Here is a 15,347-nt window from a genome sequence, read left to right on the forward strand (position 1 = left end):
CGATGAACGCAGTGGTTGTCCAGAAATCATTGACAACGATGCTTTGAGACAAGCAGTCGAACTGGACCAGTGCCTAACAACACGCATTTTGTCAGAACAGTTTAATTGCAGTCATATCACAATTTTACGCCACCTACATGCGCTTGGGAAATCGAATAGATGCGGAAAATGGGTACCGCACAAACTCTCTGAAGCAAACAAGAAGAAGCGCGTCGAAGTGGCCAATGATCTTCTGCGCCGCTCAAAAAATCGCGGTTTCTTTCATTCAATTTTGACATCAGACGAAAAATGGATTCAGTATGACTGTTCTAAAAGAAAACATCAGTGGCTCAGTCCGGGCGAGACCCCAAAACCGATACCAAAACCGGATATACACGGAAAAAAGGTTATGCAATGTGTCTTTTGATTCACGATAACGCTCGACCGCATACCGCGAAAATCACCCAGAAAAAAACTTTGGAGCTGGGCTGGGAAGTGCTCTCACATCCGCCTTACAGCCCAGATTTGGCACCATCTGGCTATCATTTGTTCCGGTCCATGCAGCATCATCTGGCAGAGAAGAAGTTCAAAAACGACGAAGATGTCAAAATTTGGGTGACGAACTACTTCGAGTCACAGCCAGCGGAGTTCTTCAAGAGAGGCATCGAATCTTTGCGCATGCGTTGGCAGAGAGTGGTCGATAATGATGGAGAGTATCTTCTCGATTGATGTCCTCTTGTTTCATTTTTACAATAAAAATATTACTCTTGTCCGAAATTAATGCACGTTGCGGCCGAGAAAACAACGGTGGGCGGAGCTTAGCTCCCATAGAGAGAACACCACAGTATTTTTCAAATTATTGCACGCGCCTTTAATACAGTACCTCAACTTTTATTGAATTTTTGCCTTTTTCTCTTATTTTTTTTTTCGCTCATTTCTGTCTAATTTAGCATTATGGTAAACGCAATCCTAAGACAGTTTATTTTATTAAGGGATCCCCCATTACTCCGCATCGCTCATTCAAGGACCTAGGTATACTAGTTGATGATCAACTTCAATTCGACAAACACATCAATCTTATTGCCTACTCTGCTAAACTCAAGTCCCGCCAAATACTGAAAACGTTCCAATCGAAAAACCCTTGTTTATATTTCCGTCTCTTCGACACCTACATTAGACCGGTCCTCGAATACGGTTGTGAACTTTTGGATCCATCCAATGCCACACTTGCCAATAAACTAGAATCTCCTCTTCGTTATTTCACCAGAAAAGTCTTCCAGAGATGTAATATGCCCTTCAATTCATACACCGATCGCCTATCCCAGTTCTCTATGCTAACCACCCTTCATCGCCGCACCCTTCTAGTTCTTCGTACCTATCACAAAATTGTTATAAACTCATACCATTTTCCCTCTATGTCGTCCTACATTCTTCCCAGCCATTCTAACAGAGCCCCCCGTATTTGTTCAAAATCAACGGTCAATACTTTGACTGCTTCCTTCACAGAAACTTATCTATGTGGAACCGTGTATGTAAGGTGATAAATTCTATGCTCAGTCCGGTGGCGTTTGCTAAGCGAGTAGGAGCGATTCCTTATGATATTCTGATCCCTCCCACTTGACCTACAGGACTCTAGTCGGTCCGTTTGGTCATTTTATTTTATTATTTGTACAGGTCCCATTTCTTGCCAAATTATCTATCGCTTTCCCCCATGAATTGCAAATAAATATATTATTATTTTGTGTAATTCTTATAAATCTTTAATTTATTTTTCTTATAAAATAGAAAAAACAGGTAAATGAGGCCCAAAAAAAAGGTTCGAGGTACGGTATTTAAAGGCGCATGCATCAACTTGTTGTTTTCGCTGTGCGACCGGCGATGCGATTTTGACTAAATTTTCGGCCGCAACGTGCATTGATTTCGGACGGGAGTAATAAAGTAAATCAAAAACGCGCATTACTTTTGTACCAGCCTAATATCTCAAAGTTATTCAAAAGCTTCGTTTTTTCAGGTCTAATTGTAAAAACTGAAATTCCAGACCAAACTTCAAACTTCAAATTTCGTAAAATAACGTGACTTCTAAAATCTCAAATTTTTACAGCACCACTGGGGGTTCAAGCGAGGGGGTCAGAAAGCGCGCCCCAGCAAACTCGNAGGCCAGAAGAAATTTAATAATTTTAAATTGGACGCGGGTTTGATCTAGATCATGATCTATTTCTTCAAAAACAACTGGTTGCAAGGCGCGCTTTTTCGCTCTTAATTTAAAACTGTGAAACTCAGCCAACGAAATTCGGCAGCGAATTTAGAACTTTTCCTAAATTTACTGGGGCGCGCTTTCTGACCCCCTCGCTTGAACCCAAGTGCAGGCATCAAAAAATTAAAATTTCCGCCCTCAAATATTTAAATTTTTGAGAACTTTCCGTGCAGCGGATAACAAATAGACAAAACTTAGAATTCTTGGTATGAAAATGTTCGCTAGCATCTCTAGAATCTGATTTTCATCGAAAAACCAAACTTAATTGCGAAAGTAGCTCGAACGAGGCGAAGGTCTGAAATATTACATTTTTGCCGCACTTTTTCGTAGATCAAAAAAAAGCTACGCCTTTAAAACTCTCAGTTCTTTCAGTTTTCCCAGATTTCTTTCGAATTTTTGAATTTCGAAAAATTCCGAAAAATCCGTATTTCAGACTTACAAAATACTCTCTGAAAATTCAACAATGATTCATTTCTTTCAAGAAAAACTTGGGAGCGGGGACGGGGTAAAAAATCAATAAATATCAATCACCAATTCAGTATAAATTCACAGAATGCACAAAAAATAATGATTATCAAAAAATCCAGTTTACAAAAAAGAAGGGGTGTAAGTAGTCGCTGAAAAAGTTAGAAGAACAATCCGGCCAATGGATCAACCGATTTATCGATTTGTTGATTTTCGAAAATCGATCGATTATCGATCGATTGATTGGTGGTAAAGTGAGCTGGGTTTTGAGCAGCCCGCATCTCATTCAGTGTTGGCATTTTTCGTTGTGAAGCAAATGAATTGACAGGTGCCGGCGGAGCAGAAATTTGATGAGAAGAGCTGGACCACGGATTTCCTGGAAAAATCAATATTTTTGAACTTCAGAATTTCAATATTTCAAAACATTCAACTAACCAGAGCAACTCGAAGCACTTCCGGTACCCATCAAATCGTCCAAATTCACCAATTTCCCATTTTCACCCAAAAAATTGTTCGTAATTGAAGATGATCTGGTGCAAATTGGAGTTTTCGCTGAAGACGTGGACATCTGAAAAATGGAAATACTGAAAATTTGAGTCTAGAACGTCTGGTCTCGAAATGACCAGTTCTAGAATTCAAAAATTCAGAAATTCAAAAATTCAGAAATTCGGAAATTCAGAAATTCGGAAATTCAGAAATTCAGAAATTCAAAAATTCAGAAATTCAGAAATTCAGAAATTCAGAAATTCAGAAATTCAGAAATTCAGAAATTCAGAAATTCGGAAATTCAGAAATTCAGAAATTCAAAAATTCAGAAATTCGGAAATTCAGAAATTCAGAAATTCAAAAATTCAGAAATTCGGAAATTCAGAAATTCGGAAATTCGGAAATTCGGAAATTCAGAAATTTGGAAATTCGGAAATTCGGAAATTCGGAAATTCAGAAATTTGGAAATTTGGAAATTCAGAAATTCAGAAGTTCTGGAATTCAAACATTCAAAATTTTCAGATTTTCAGGATTTCTGAGTTTTTGAGTTTCTGAATTTCTGGATTTCTCGAATTTTTGAATTTTTCAACTCTCAACTCCCCAAAAAATGTATAAACCATATCGATTCCAAATCTACAGTATATCAATGATAATTCTGATTTTTTCGGAATTTCTCTCTTGTAAAAAATCGCTAAAAGTAGATAAAAAATAAGCCAACAATTGAACTGTCCAAATAAAAAAGTCAGGGTTACTGTAGAATTCACAATTACAGCCATGATAAATTTTCAGTTGATAAAACGTGAAAATAAACAAAATAACAAAAATGAGGACAGGAAAAAGTGAATAAATGACCTCATTATTTTCGAAGAAATATTTCCGGTTGACTGGGAAAATCTTGTCACCGATGTGTAAAAATTCTGTAGTCTACGTAGAGACTAGACTTTTCGAAAGTCTGGAAATTCAAAAAAATTCTAATGCAGAGTTTATTTATTATTCAATAAAAATCATATCAAATTGGATATTCGAATGAGTCGAACGAATTATTGATTTTTGGTAAATCGGCCAAGTTTTGATCAATAAATCGATATTTCAATGTGATTTCCTGTTTGGCACCTCTTGTATAATGTGAAAACAGTGAGAAGTTCTTTGAAAGCAGGAAATATGATCAATATGATCGAAAAATTGATCAAGATCGGCGGTGAAAAATTTTGCTAAACAACGCGCACTAGCGTAATAGCGGAGTGTCGTTGTCGTTTTCATGGGGGAAAGCGTGCATGCTATATGGATGCTATATGGGTGCGACCACCGGCGACCAGTCGTGCCCAGCGACGACGCATATAGTGCGCACGCGCTACCCACGGAATTATTATGGGTGCACATAGCATCCTATATGCGCGCCTAGGCATATACCATAAGCAGCCGTTACCCTGTGTATAGGAAGCAGCATATTGTCTGTGTCTTCTTCAGCATTTTATAAAAATGATCGATCAGTGGGATTACCAGGGTCTGAAACATCTTTGAATTTTCAGAAAATTTCGTACTTTTCCATAGATACATTTTTATCCCGTTCTCGATTCACTCGGTTGACATACATATAAAATGGGAATAGTACTTGAAGAAAAATAAAAGTGTAAATCAAAAATTGGACGAAGGGTTCTTCAGAGATTACATCCATTTCATCATTTCCGAAGACTTCCCATTTGAATGAGGTGTTCCAAGTGGCATTCATCGAAAACACTGAAATTGTGAAACAAAAATATACCTTAAACACTCTAATGGATCGCCGCCCGGACCGTCCACTTTGAGCCTATATATCTCACTGATTTTGAAGGATATCAAAAAGTTGTTCACTAGTAAAATGTTTATCACATTATCAGCAATATTTCATTAGTTTACCACTTTTTGATATATCTCACAGAAAATGAGATACATGGGTTCAAATTTGACGATTCGGGTGGCGTTCTATTAGAGTGTTTACGGGAAATACGCCGACTAATAGAAAATGCAAACATTATGAGAAATTTTTCCTAAAATATCCCTTGCACAAGTTTTCAGAATCTGTCAGTAGCAGGTGGAAATGTTTTTTTGATTTCTTTGAACTTCAAAAAAAGTTCCTCACTTCCTCTTCCTTAAGATTTTTCAGCTACTTGAGTATTTGTTGATCTAGTTTTATTTCTCAAAAAATTGCTTGAATTCGAATGTCATGTGCCAATTTTTTTCCTGGAAAAATCACATACTTATTTGCCATTCTGTAGTTTATAGCATAAGAAGTAATAGACGAACATAAGCAGTTCCATTGGTAAACGGTGCATCCATAACATCTTTCAAGAGAATTTCAAATACGGAAGAATTATTTGTAACAGCACTCATCGGAAATAACTGGGTGCTGGAACTGAGAAAGAATTCGTGAATTCTAAGGAAGCCTTCTTCACCTGTCACTGAGTTTTTTTCTGGAAAATTCATCAGTATTAGACTAAACATGCAGATGTTATAGCTATAAACTACAGAATAGTTAATGAGTATTTGGTTTTTTTCCTGGAAAAAGTTTTCACCTGATAGTTTCTCGAAAATCGTGACAGCCAACTAATAAGAGCTATTTCTAGAATACTTCGAGGAAACATTAAAAAAAAACGTTTTTCCTTATTCTCATATAAGTCTGCATTCTTTTTGAACACCGGATTTGTATTCTTGTTTCCCAAGTTCAGTGTTTTTCATGAAGGTCATTTTGAATACCTCATTCATACCGAATTTTTTCGAAAATGTTGAAATAGAAGGTTCCAAAGACCACTTGATGGAATTTCTGCTTTGCTCTTTGTTTGTTCTTCAATTAATGTTCCCATTCTATGTGTACGTCAATAGAGTGAATCGAGAACGGGATAAAAATGTATAATATATTTAAAAGGTTAAAGTTTTCTGAAATTTTTGAAATTCAGACGTTGCTATTTCCACTAATTGATCATTTTTATGGAATGATGAAAAAGACACAGGTAATATACTGTTTCCTATGGTTCTTCATGTTCTTCTTATTTGAGAAAATTGAAGATTTTGGAAAACAAAAGTTAGTAACTGTTTTCTCATTATTCTAGCTAAAAAATATAGTTTTTTTTTTCAGAAAACCTATTTCCACGTACCTGATGTAAGTTGAAATGCTTTTTGATCTTCCAGTGGAAGAGTGATTATCGATTTTTTGCAGGTACGCGATTCCATTATTTGCCCTTTGTTTATGCGTGCTTGCTATGTTCGTCTTTACTCAAGTTTTCCAATTTTTCTTAACAATCATGGCCGTTCAAAAATTCTTTCTCTATTTCTACCCATCCTCTCAAAAATACATAGTTTTATCTAGCAAGAACATGCACTATTTCGTTCGATATGTCTACTACTTGTTCATTTCTAAAGACGTTATCGGCAGAATTTTATTATTTTTTTAATTCAAAAAAGCTACTACAAAAGGATGAAAAAGGCACTGAACTCGTATGGCTAGCTATTGATTTTGATGTGGTGGGGTTTTGTGTTCTCATGGAAATAAATTCTTTCTCTTCATTCAGATATTTTTCGCTACACTTAATATATCTTTCTTTATTTCTACTCTTCTGTACATCCCTATATTGATAAGTGTTCAAAAGAAGTCCCATTTGAGATCAGTCCAGGAATCGAAACCTCAAATTTACATTTTCTCGCAAACATTTACTGTTTTGGTTGTAAAAATGGTAAGATTGCAAGAATCCAAAAGCTCAATACCCTCGCATTTATTAAAGATATACACACTTTATTTTTTATTTATTCATTTTGACAACTTCAAAACTATGATTATTTCCACTCGTATATGTGATACATTTTCTATTCCAGTTTTAATTCAAATATCTTATCTGACTTGTAACAGACAAAATGTCATCACTCTATTTGCTTCATTCAAAGGAATGAAACTCGTTAAAGAATTAATAAAACCTGAAGCAACAACGAGAGTGAGTCCAGATCCAGGGAGACACAGGATTTGAATTCTGAAGATCATTGTCATATTCTTTATCTATTTAAATAAACAATGTATTCGTTTTCCATTATAAATGAATCTTTCAATTTCCGAAACCAGTACACGGATGTTTCAAAATTTCATTAGATTCAAAACATTTTTGAACATTTTCCAAAAAAAATTTGGGATTATTTCCAGGAAACTAGAAAATTTTTCGTAGCGTTTCATACGTTTTATGCTTCAAAAATCAACAAACTTATTATTTTTTTGGGTTCTTTTCTAGAAACTTTTTTTCTGAAATTTTCAGTTTTATTGAAAATAATAATAAAAAAATTGCATATTTTTCATTACTGTTTTCGCTACTCACCTAGTGCTGTGCAATTAACGAAAAATCAAAAAAATAGTAATTCACAATTGTTTTTCTGATCACTCAAAAACTTTTATTTTTCAACATACTCATAATTTTTTTTCCGGTGTTGGTGAAAAATACTCAATGAAATACGTCGTCAAAACTTTCCCGAATTAGCTCTCGTTAGTGTGCGGTCACAAGTATCAAGAAGATTTCTTATGACAGGTGAAAAGGGTATTTTTGATTTATAAACTTCGAAAACATCTTCTCACTTCCATTAGCCACAAGCTTTTCAATGAATGAAACTTCCAATACTTCGTCCATATTGGATGTCTTTGAAACTGACGAAATAGGACTAACCTTACAAAATAACTTTACTATATTTACTTTTTTAATCTTTATTTTTCTTCAATTAATATTCCCATTTTATCCTTAACAATCATGGCCGTTCAAAAATTCCTTCTCTATTTCTACCCATCCTCTCAAAAATACATAGTTTTATCTAGCAAGAACATGCACTATTTCGTTCGATATGTCTACTACTTGTTCATTTCTAAAGACGTTATCAGTAGAATTTTATTATTTTTTAATTCAAAAAAGCTACTACAAAAGGATGAAATAGGCACTGAACTCGTATGGCTAGCTATTGATTTTGATGTGGTGGGGTTTTGTGTTCTCATGGAAATAAATTCTTTCTCTTCATTCAGATATGTTTCGCTACACTTAATATATCTTTCTTTATTTCTGCTATTTCGTACATCCCTATATTGATAAGTGTTCAAAAGAAGTCCCATTTGAGATCAGTCCAGGAATCGAAACCTCAAATTTACATTTTCTCCTGCTTTATTTCTTCCCGTCCTCACAAAAATACATTATATTATCCATTAGGAATATGAAATACTTTACACTATTTGTTTATTTCCAAAGATGTTATCAATTTAATTGTATTCTTTATTAGTTTATCAAAAGTGCAAAATGGGACACTGATCTCTATAGGCTGGTCAGACGTTTTATTCTGGTAGGGCTTTGTGTAGACTTGTTAAAATTGGCTTTTTGTTCGGCGCCAATCGGCAAGAAAGAAATAAAAAAATTTGTAATTCAAATCGAAAATATTGCCGTTTGACGTCATTAATTTTTATGAAAATCTATGTTTTCTTCTTTCAGATATTCTTCACGGTAATGAATGTATCTTTCTTTGCATCTACTCTTTTATACATTCCTGTAATGATAAGTGTTCGAAAAATGTCAAATTTAAGATCAGTTCAAGAATCGAAACCTCAAATTTACATTTTCTGGCAAACAATGACTGCGTTGGTTGTGGAAATGTTAAGCTGAATAATCACAAGCCCGTGAACCATCTGATTTGTTCAAGATGTATATCCCTCTACTCTTTTTCTCTTTATGGTTGTTTTCACTCGTATATGGGATGTATTTTCTATTCCAGTTATCATTCAGATATCTTACCTGACTTGCAACAGACGAAATGTTGTCACTCTGATTTCTTCATTTAAAGGAATGAAACTGATTAAAGAATTAATTAAACCCGAAGTGACTTCTAGAGTGAGTCCAGATCCAAGAAGACATATGGTTTGATAAGGGAAACTGATAATTATGAAGTTTTTTTTCTGCAAATTTTTTAAAGGTCCTAATAAAAATTTTGACATTTATAATACCCCAGCAAATGGAACATTTTGGAACAACTGCTAGTTTCCCTTTTGGAGGAAAATAAGGTTTCTGTGAACCACTTGTTTTATACGTCTACGCTTGGCGTCACGCTTGGGATCCTTGCCACCTTTTCTGTGTTTTGACACATTTTTAATATTTTAGAATACATAGTTTGTAGTCGTGCAGAAGGACTACTGCTGCCGCGACAGTCCAACTCACAAGCGGTCAATATCATCAAGGTTTCTGAAAAAAATATTATTCTTTAGAAATAAAATGATGAAACGCTCACAAATTAATTGTGTGTTGTACCAGTATGTATAAACCCGGGGCGTATATGAAACAGTATCATTGTATAAAAATGGTCTACGATTGGAAATACCAAGGTCTTTAATTTTGAATTTTTCTAAAAGCTCACACTTTTTTAATAGATACATTTTTTATCCCGTTCTCGATTCACTCTATTGACGCACACATAAAATGGGAATATTATTGGAAGAACAATAAACATTGATAACAAAAGTAGAGCAAAGTAGTACTGTAAAGTGTCCTCTATTTTGCTAATTTCAAATATACCCCAAGACGGAGCATTCAATGTGGAATTTATTGGAAATATGAGCAAAAAGTTAATACGGATTCAAAGAAAACTTTTTCACCTGCTATTGATATTTGATTTTGAAACTAGTGACCGCCCCTAATATGAGATATTTCTCGGAAGTTTAACGTTGACGCATTTTCAGTGCCTTGACGCAATTTTAGCGCATTGATGTTGTTTGGGTACTTTTAATAGTTTCCTGTGCCTTGCCGCATTCTTAGTACATTGAAGCCGCTTTGGGTCATTGTTCAAGTTATCAGAACTTTGACGCGCTTCCAGTGCTTTGAGGTCTTTTCAGTGCTTTGACTCATTTCCGGTGCCTCGCCTCATTTTAACATTTTACTGATAGCAATTTTTGTTGACATAATACTCTTTTGATTTGCTCAAAATTTCAACACCACCTTTACTGATAAGGAACTCCAATTCTCCATTTTCCCACTTATTTTCTGATTTTATAACAATATGAATTTTATTTCCGAAGAACTAGAACTGGTGCCTCCGGGAAAACGAGATTTTGAAGAAGAAAGATTCAAAAAGCAAGCGGAGCAAGTGAGTTTTAAAAATAAAAATCGATTTTTTAGTCTTCAAAAAATTCAGAATTTCCCATACCAAAATGATCCAATTCTTCAACTGGTCTATGTCACATTTTCTACAGATACCGAGAAAGAAATTGTGGAAATGGAGCTATCGGAGCATGAGTGTTATTTTCAAGTTTTAAAAAAAGCGGATGAAATGTTTCCATTAGTTTGGACTGAAATGGTTTTTGGTGGGTTTCAGAATGATCGAAAATTTGGGAAAGTTGGTTTCAGGCGATCCAGAAAATTTGGATTCCAAACTTTCAAATTCGACAGATGTCTGGAATTTTGTACAACAATCAAAAATGTGTAAATTCAATTATTAGGTTGGCAGGAAAGTAACTGTCCCTTGTTTTAATTGTGAATAATACAAAAACCAGGTTAACCCAAGATTAGCATTATGCACCGTCGTGGTCCATAGCATGTTGGCAACATTCAGGGATCTTGTGGATACCCTTCCTCCATAAGCGAGCTAGCCGCGGATCGAAGAATTCATTTTTTTTAGTTTTTTCTCATAAATGGTGCAAAATTTATCACCCTCTAGATGACAGGTGCAAAATTTGAAAAAATTTCTTAAAAATGTAAATTCACAAAACAAATCTTTAAAAATGTGAAACATTAGAGAAAATTACTGGAAAAAAACCGAAAAAAAAATCAAAGTACAGAAGTTCAGAAATTCAGGAATTCAAACATCCAAAAAAAGTTTTCCAGATTTTTCTTTCAGAACAAACCGTGATTTTTTGAGCACAGTCGTCGTACCAATTCTTACTATTTTTGTATTATTTCCTTCGTTTTTTTTTTGTTTTTCATTCCCAACAAATGAGATTTCGTACTTTTTCATATTCAAAGAAATACGTAAACATCATGTGATCCTAAAAAATGACCACAAAAATACTCACAAAATTCGTAGTACTAATGGGAATGTCTTTTTTTTCATATTTTCAGTCTCAATTAATATTCTCAGCTAAAAAACGCAATTTCTTCCTAGAATTTCCAGAATCACAGATTTTATTTGAAATCTCAGAATGCTTCATTTATACTTTTCTGTTCAAAAATAGATTTTTTCCTCAAAAATGGGAGAAAAACTTGTTGAATACCTGACTAATTTTCCTATTTGAAACATTTTCTCTTCACAATTTATATCTTTCTTTTTTTTTCAAAAAAGCAAAAATCACATCTTCTTCCATTTTTCAGCCAAAAAACGTCACAAAGAACTTTTAGAATCTTCCTCATTTCTCTGCGTCTCTAATCTCTCTTTCTTTTTTTTTTTTGAAAAAAAGTAATGTGTCGCCATGGTTAATGAGTACATGAGTCTGTGACGAGAAAATATTTTTCACAAATCACTGAAAATATTTTTCGAAGAATTCTGACTAAAAGAGTCACATGGAAGTGTGAGAAAAATAGTTGAGAACAGGGGAAAAATAGAGGCGGAGTTTGTAGTTTTTAGTTTCAGATATTTTTGAAAAAAATTGGTTTTGAAAATTTTTCAAACTATTCAGAATGCTGACAACTAACTGGCAAGCCGATGTTGTAATTTGTGAGATTTTCATATTTATGCCAATTTATACAGTAGTCCTATCGGCTATTTGGTTTATGAGACCAAGGAAAGCATCATTTAGGACCCATTATTATACTTTGGTTCTTTCACAGGTAGGATTTTTATGAATTTCTGAATTTCTGAATTCCTTTATTTCTGAATTTCTGAATTTCTGAATTTCTGAATTTCGGAATTTCTGAATTTCTGAATTTCTGAATTTTTGAATTTCTTAATTTCTGAATTTCTGAATTTCTGAATTTTTGAATTTCTGAATTTCTGAATTTCTGAATTTCTGAATTTCTGAATTTCTGAATTTCTGAATTTCTGAATTTCTGAATTTCTGAATTTCTGAATTTCTGAATTTCTGAATTTCTGTTCCAGGGCGCCGCAATTTTTTTTGAATTTCTGAATTTCTGAATTTTTGAATTTCTGAATTTCTGTTCCAGGGCGCCGCCGACTTCCTTACCGTAACAATATTTATAACCCAAATGCTTCCCAGATATTTTCAAATCGGAAATTCCTTAATTTGGTGGTTAGACACGTATAATGCATCGAATTTCTATGTGAATTCCGGTCCCCAAATGTTTATTTTGCGCTCTATCGGACTATTTTTGATTACAATGCAAAGATACGCAACGATTTGTAGGCCACACGGAAGATTGAGTCATGTAAGTCTGGAAAACCCTGTATTAGAAGAGCACCTCTAATAAAAGAGCCCTCCAAGAGAGGATCGAAAAAATATAAGAGCTCCCTTTAATTGAAGGGCCCTCCGGGGGAACTCCAAAACAATATGAATGCCTGCAATACAGGTTTGATTGTATTCAGAAAAAAATTACAAAGAAAACTTTCGGACACAATTTCAATTTTTTTTAAAGGTCTTTGTTTTTTAAAAAAACCCCATCAAAATCATACAGATCCTATCAGTCACCCCATCATACACTTTGATTCTTTGTCATTGGCTAATTTCATTGCTCATCCATATGCCGGCTGTACTTGTCTGTCATGCACATTTTGAGAATCCCGTGTCATTTTTTGTCATCACTTCTGAAGAACACAAAAGGGTAGGGATCAGTACGTTCATTGTACAATTTTACAGACAAACTTCTGATTTTAAAACGAAAAAAGATCTTTGAACAATTTCACGGGCCATGTCTTAAAACAGCCGGTTGCAAAACGACAGATTTTGAAAGATCACATTTGAGAAATTGGAGAAAAAATCCAACTTTGAGGGAAATTTAAATATTTTTGAACCACAGACGTTTCAATTTTGTACATTTTCCAGACAAGTGCCGCCATCGTCATTTGCACATTTGTGTTCTGTGGACTATCCACAATTTTTATGTACTCGGGAATCATACGAATTTTGTGCTCCTCGAGGCGTACTTCTGTTATGAGCACTAGTAGTTGGTGAGTTGATTTTTGTTTTTTGATAGGGAGCAGAAGATCAAAATTGAAATTTGCGGGAGTTTTATAAGAGATTTATTCTGGAATTTTCGAAAAAAAAATACATCGAAAATAACGTTATTAAAATTGAATGAAAAATGACTCATTTTCTAAAAAATTAAAGCCTTAAAGGAGGCGAGACAGCAAAAATTTCGGGGCACAGTTCGGGGGACGAAATCGCGCCGCGCTTATGTAGACCATCGGTCGTCAGGCGCCTTCGCGCCCCCGTAGCTCAGCCGGTAGCGGCGCTGTACCCCTGAGCTGTCATGAGTTCAACCCCTCATGGGGGTTCTCTATGCAAAATATCAGGAAAACTTTTTTTTTGGTGTCCGGCCTCCTTCAAATTGTCGTGAGAAATCTTTCCCACATTATTTTTTTACTCACGACCAGTTTTGAGATGATTCATAATTTATGATTCAGAATTTCAGAATCTGACTTTTTCGAAATGTGTTTAAACAAAAATTTTGAATGTATGGTACCGGAAAAATACCAGATTTTGATTTTCGATTCTGAATTATTCAATTTTGAAGTTCAAAAAATGTAGCTCCAGATTTTTTTTTGATTTAACTGAAAATTTCAGATTAAATCAAGCAAAAATAGATCTAACATTTTATACTGAACAATTCTTTTTGTACTTTTTAATTTTGAACGCCTAATTTTGAATATTAAGTTTCAAACTGAACTGTTAAAGGTGAAGGGACATGAAAAAAATAATGTTCTCGAAATTTCGTTCAAAGATGCCCCTCGAGGAGTTGAACTTGTGAGGGCGATGATTGAGGGTGCGGCGCCGCTACCAACTGAGCCACGCGGGCAAAGAGAAAGCGCACGCCCGTTTGCATACATAAAGACGAGGACGACAGCTGTACGCAGAGTGACATTAGGCGTTGTACACCGTGACGGTAGAATGCATACTCTAGCTACAAAAAAACTACGAAAAATCTCTTGTCCCCCCACCTTTAAAGCTCAAATAAGCCTTCAATCCTAACCTTAAACCTTAGAAACCCTTTTAACATTACTTGAATCTTCAAGTAACGTTCGATAAAATTTGAAAATTGTCAAAACTAACTGAAAAATACGTTTTTGTATATCTCATTGATCGGTGCTATAACAAGTATAACTCTTAAATCTTTGGAAATCTTGAACCTTTTACCTTAATTTTGAACCTTCAATCTTGACAAACTTAAAAAAAAATTGAATCTTCTATGTAAAACGCGTCTGTTGGTCACCCTGTCACTCTGTGGATTTGTGAGAAGTTTGGAAAATAAGTATAGACTTACGTGATACTTTAAGAAAAAGTAAGGAGCGACGGTTCAGTATGAAACTAGATTAAATCGCGCAGAAGGCGCACCAGCTAGCTGTTCAAAGCACCGGAGGCGCGGCAAACTGATCTATCAATAATTTTCCAGGCAAACCCGTCAGAATACCTACCAAGAAGCTCGTCTATGCATTCACGTCTTCTTCCTATGTCTAATGTCAGCTGCCACATTCTCCTACTACGTCTTCCAAGCTCTCTACTCAAATGAACTCGGTGTAGGCGACGTAGTGATATCTGAAATGAAATCTTCAAATGATTCAATATCTCTGCAGCAAGAAAATCTTCGATCTCTTCGATTATGGTATCCATTGGTTTCTGGAAATATGAGTTTCATCAATCCGTTAATGTTGTTATTGTTGAATCGAGACATTCAAAAGTGTTTTGTCAATTTTTGCAAGGGGAAGAAAGTGAGTAGTTCTTGAAGATACTGTAGTATTGGGTTTCTGAATTTCTAAATTTTATATTTATTTTCAGATGAACAATACTAGCAGTATACTAGCAATGAATAGAACTTTGTAGTTTTAATTGTCAATTTCTTTCAATTGATTTCTTAATTTAACTTGTCCAATTTTTGATCTCAATTTTTTTCTGTAATTTTGATAGTTGAAAGGGGGACTCCGACCAAAAATTTTTATTACATTAAAATGTGTTAAAAGTTATCTATTTTCCGAATATTATTGCGAAAAAATTCAAAAAAAAATCCGGAATCCCCAAAAAAAC

At 34.6% G+C, this 15,347-nt stretch overlaps 6 protein-coding genes across 6 annotated transcripts; 4 read left to right on the forward strand and 2 right to left on the reverse strand.

Annotated features, from left to right (window-relative positions):
- Positions 1 to 2,859: 2,859 nt before the first annotated feature.
- CBG24299 lies at positions 2,860 to 3,266 on the reverse strand (the record flags this gene model as incomplete). The annotated part of the gene is made up of 2 exons (XM_002648147.1): positions 2,860 to 3,074; positions 3,134 to 3,266. The coding sequence occupies 2 exons, from the start codon at positions 3,264 to 3,266 to the stop codon at positions 2,860 to 2,862; spliced, it is 348 nt and encodes a 115-aa protein (XP_002648193.1).
- Positions 3,267 to 5,440: 2,174 nt separating this feature from the next.
- Positions 5,441 to 6,391, reverse strand: CBG24300 (the record flags this gene model as incomplete). Its single annotated transcript, XM_002648148.1, has 2 exons — positions 5,441 to 5,634; positions 6,316 to 6,391. The coding sequence occupies 2 exons, from the start codon at positions 6,389 to 6,391 to the stop codon at positions 5,441 to 5,443; spliced, it is 270 nt and encodes an 89-aa protein (XP_002648194.1).
- On the forward strand, positions 6,199 to 6,612 carry CBG26701 (the record flags this gene model as incomplete). Its single annotated transcript, XM_045240959.1, has 3 exons — positions 6,199 to 6,242; positions 6,297 to 6,320; positions 6,378 to 6,612. The coding sequence occupies 3 exons, from the start codon at positions 6,199 to 6,201 to the stop codon at positions 6,610 to 6,612; spliced, it is 303 nt and encodes a 100-aa protein (XP_045100692.1).
- Positions 6,613 to 8,637: 2,025 nt separating this feature from the next.
- CBG26702 lies at positions 8,638 to 8,835 on the forward strand (the record flags this gene model as incomplete). The annotated part of the gene is made up of 1 exon (XM_045240960.1): positions 8,638 to 8,835. The coding sequence occupies one exon, from the start codon at positions 8,638 to 8,640 to the stop codon at positions 8,833 to 8,835; it is 198 nt and encodes a 65-aa protein (XP_045100693.1).
- A 1,384-nt stretch (positions 8,836 to 10,219) lies between these two features.
- CBG26703 lies at positions 10,220 to 11,076 on the forward strand (the record flags this gene model as incomplete). The annotated part of the gene is made up of 3 exons (XM_045240961.1): positions 10,220 to 10,306; positions 10,355 to 10,523; positions 11,057 to 11,076. The coding sequence occupies 3 exons, from the start codon at positions 10,220 to 10,222 to the stop codon at positions 11,074 to 11,076; spliced, it is 276 nt and encodes a 91-aa protein (XP_045100694.1).
- A 756-nt stretch (positions 11,077 to 11,832) lies between these two features.
- Positions 11,833 to 15,146, forward strand: Cbr-srv-36 (the record flags this gene model as incomplete). Its single annotated transcript, XM_002648149.2, has 6 exons — positions 11,833 to 11,982; positions 12,316 to 12,537; positions 12,784 to 12,930; positions 13,152 to 13,276; positions 14,719 to 15,034; positions 15,102 to 15,146. The coding sequence occupies 6 exons, from the start codon at positions 11,833 to 11,835 to the stop codon at positions 15,144 to 15,146; spliced, it is 1,005 nt and encodes a 334-aa protein (XP_002648195.2).
- Positions 15,147 to 15,347: the final 201 nt, after the last annotated feature.

Source organism: Caenorhabditis briggsae, assembly GCF_000004555.2.
Source record: "Caenorhabditis briggsae AF16 supercontig from assembly CB4, cb25.NA_135, whole genome shotgun sequence".
Lineage (NCBI taxonomy): Eukaryota > Metazoa > Nematoda > Chromadorea > Rhabditida > Rhabditidae > Caenorhabditis > Caenorhabditis briggsae.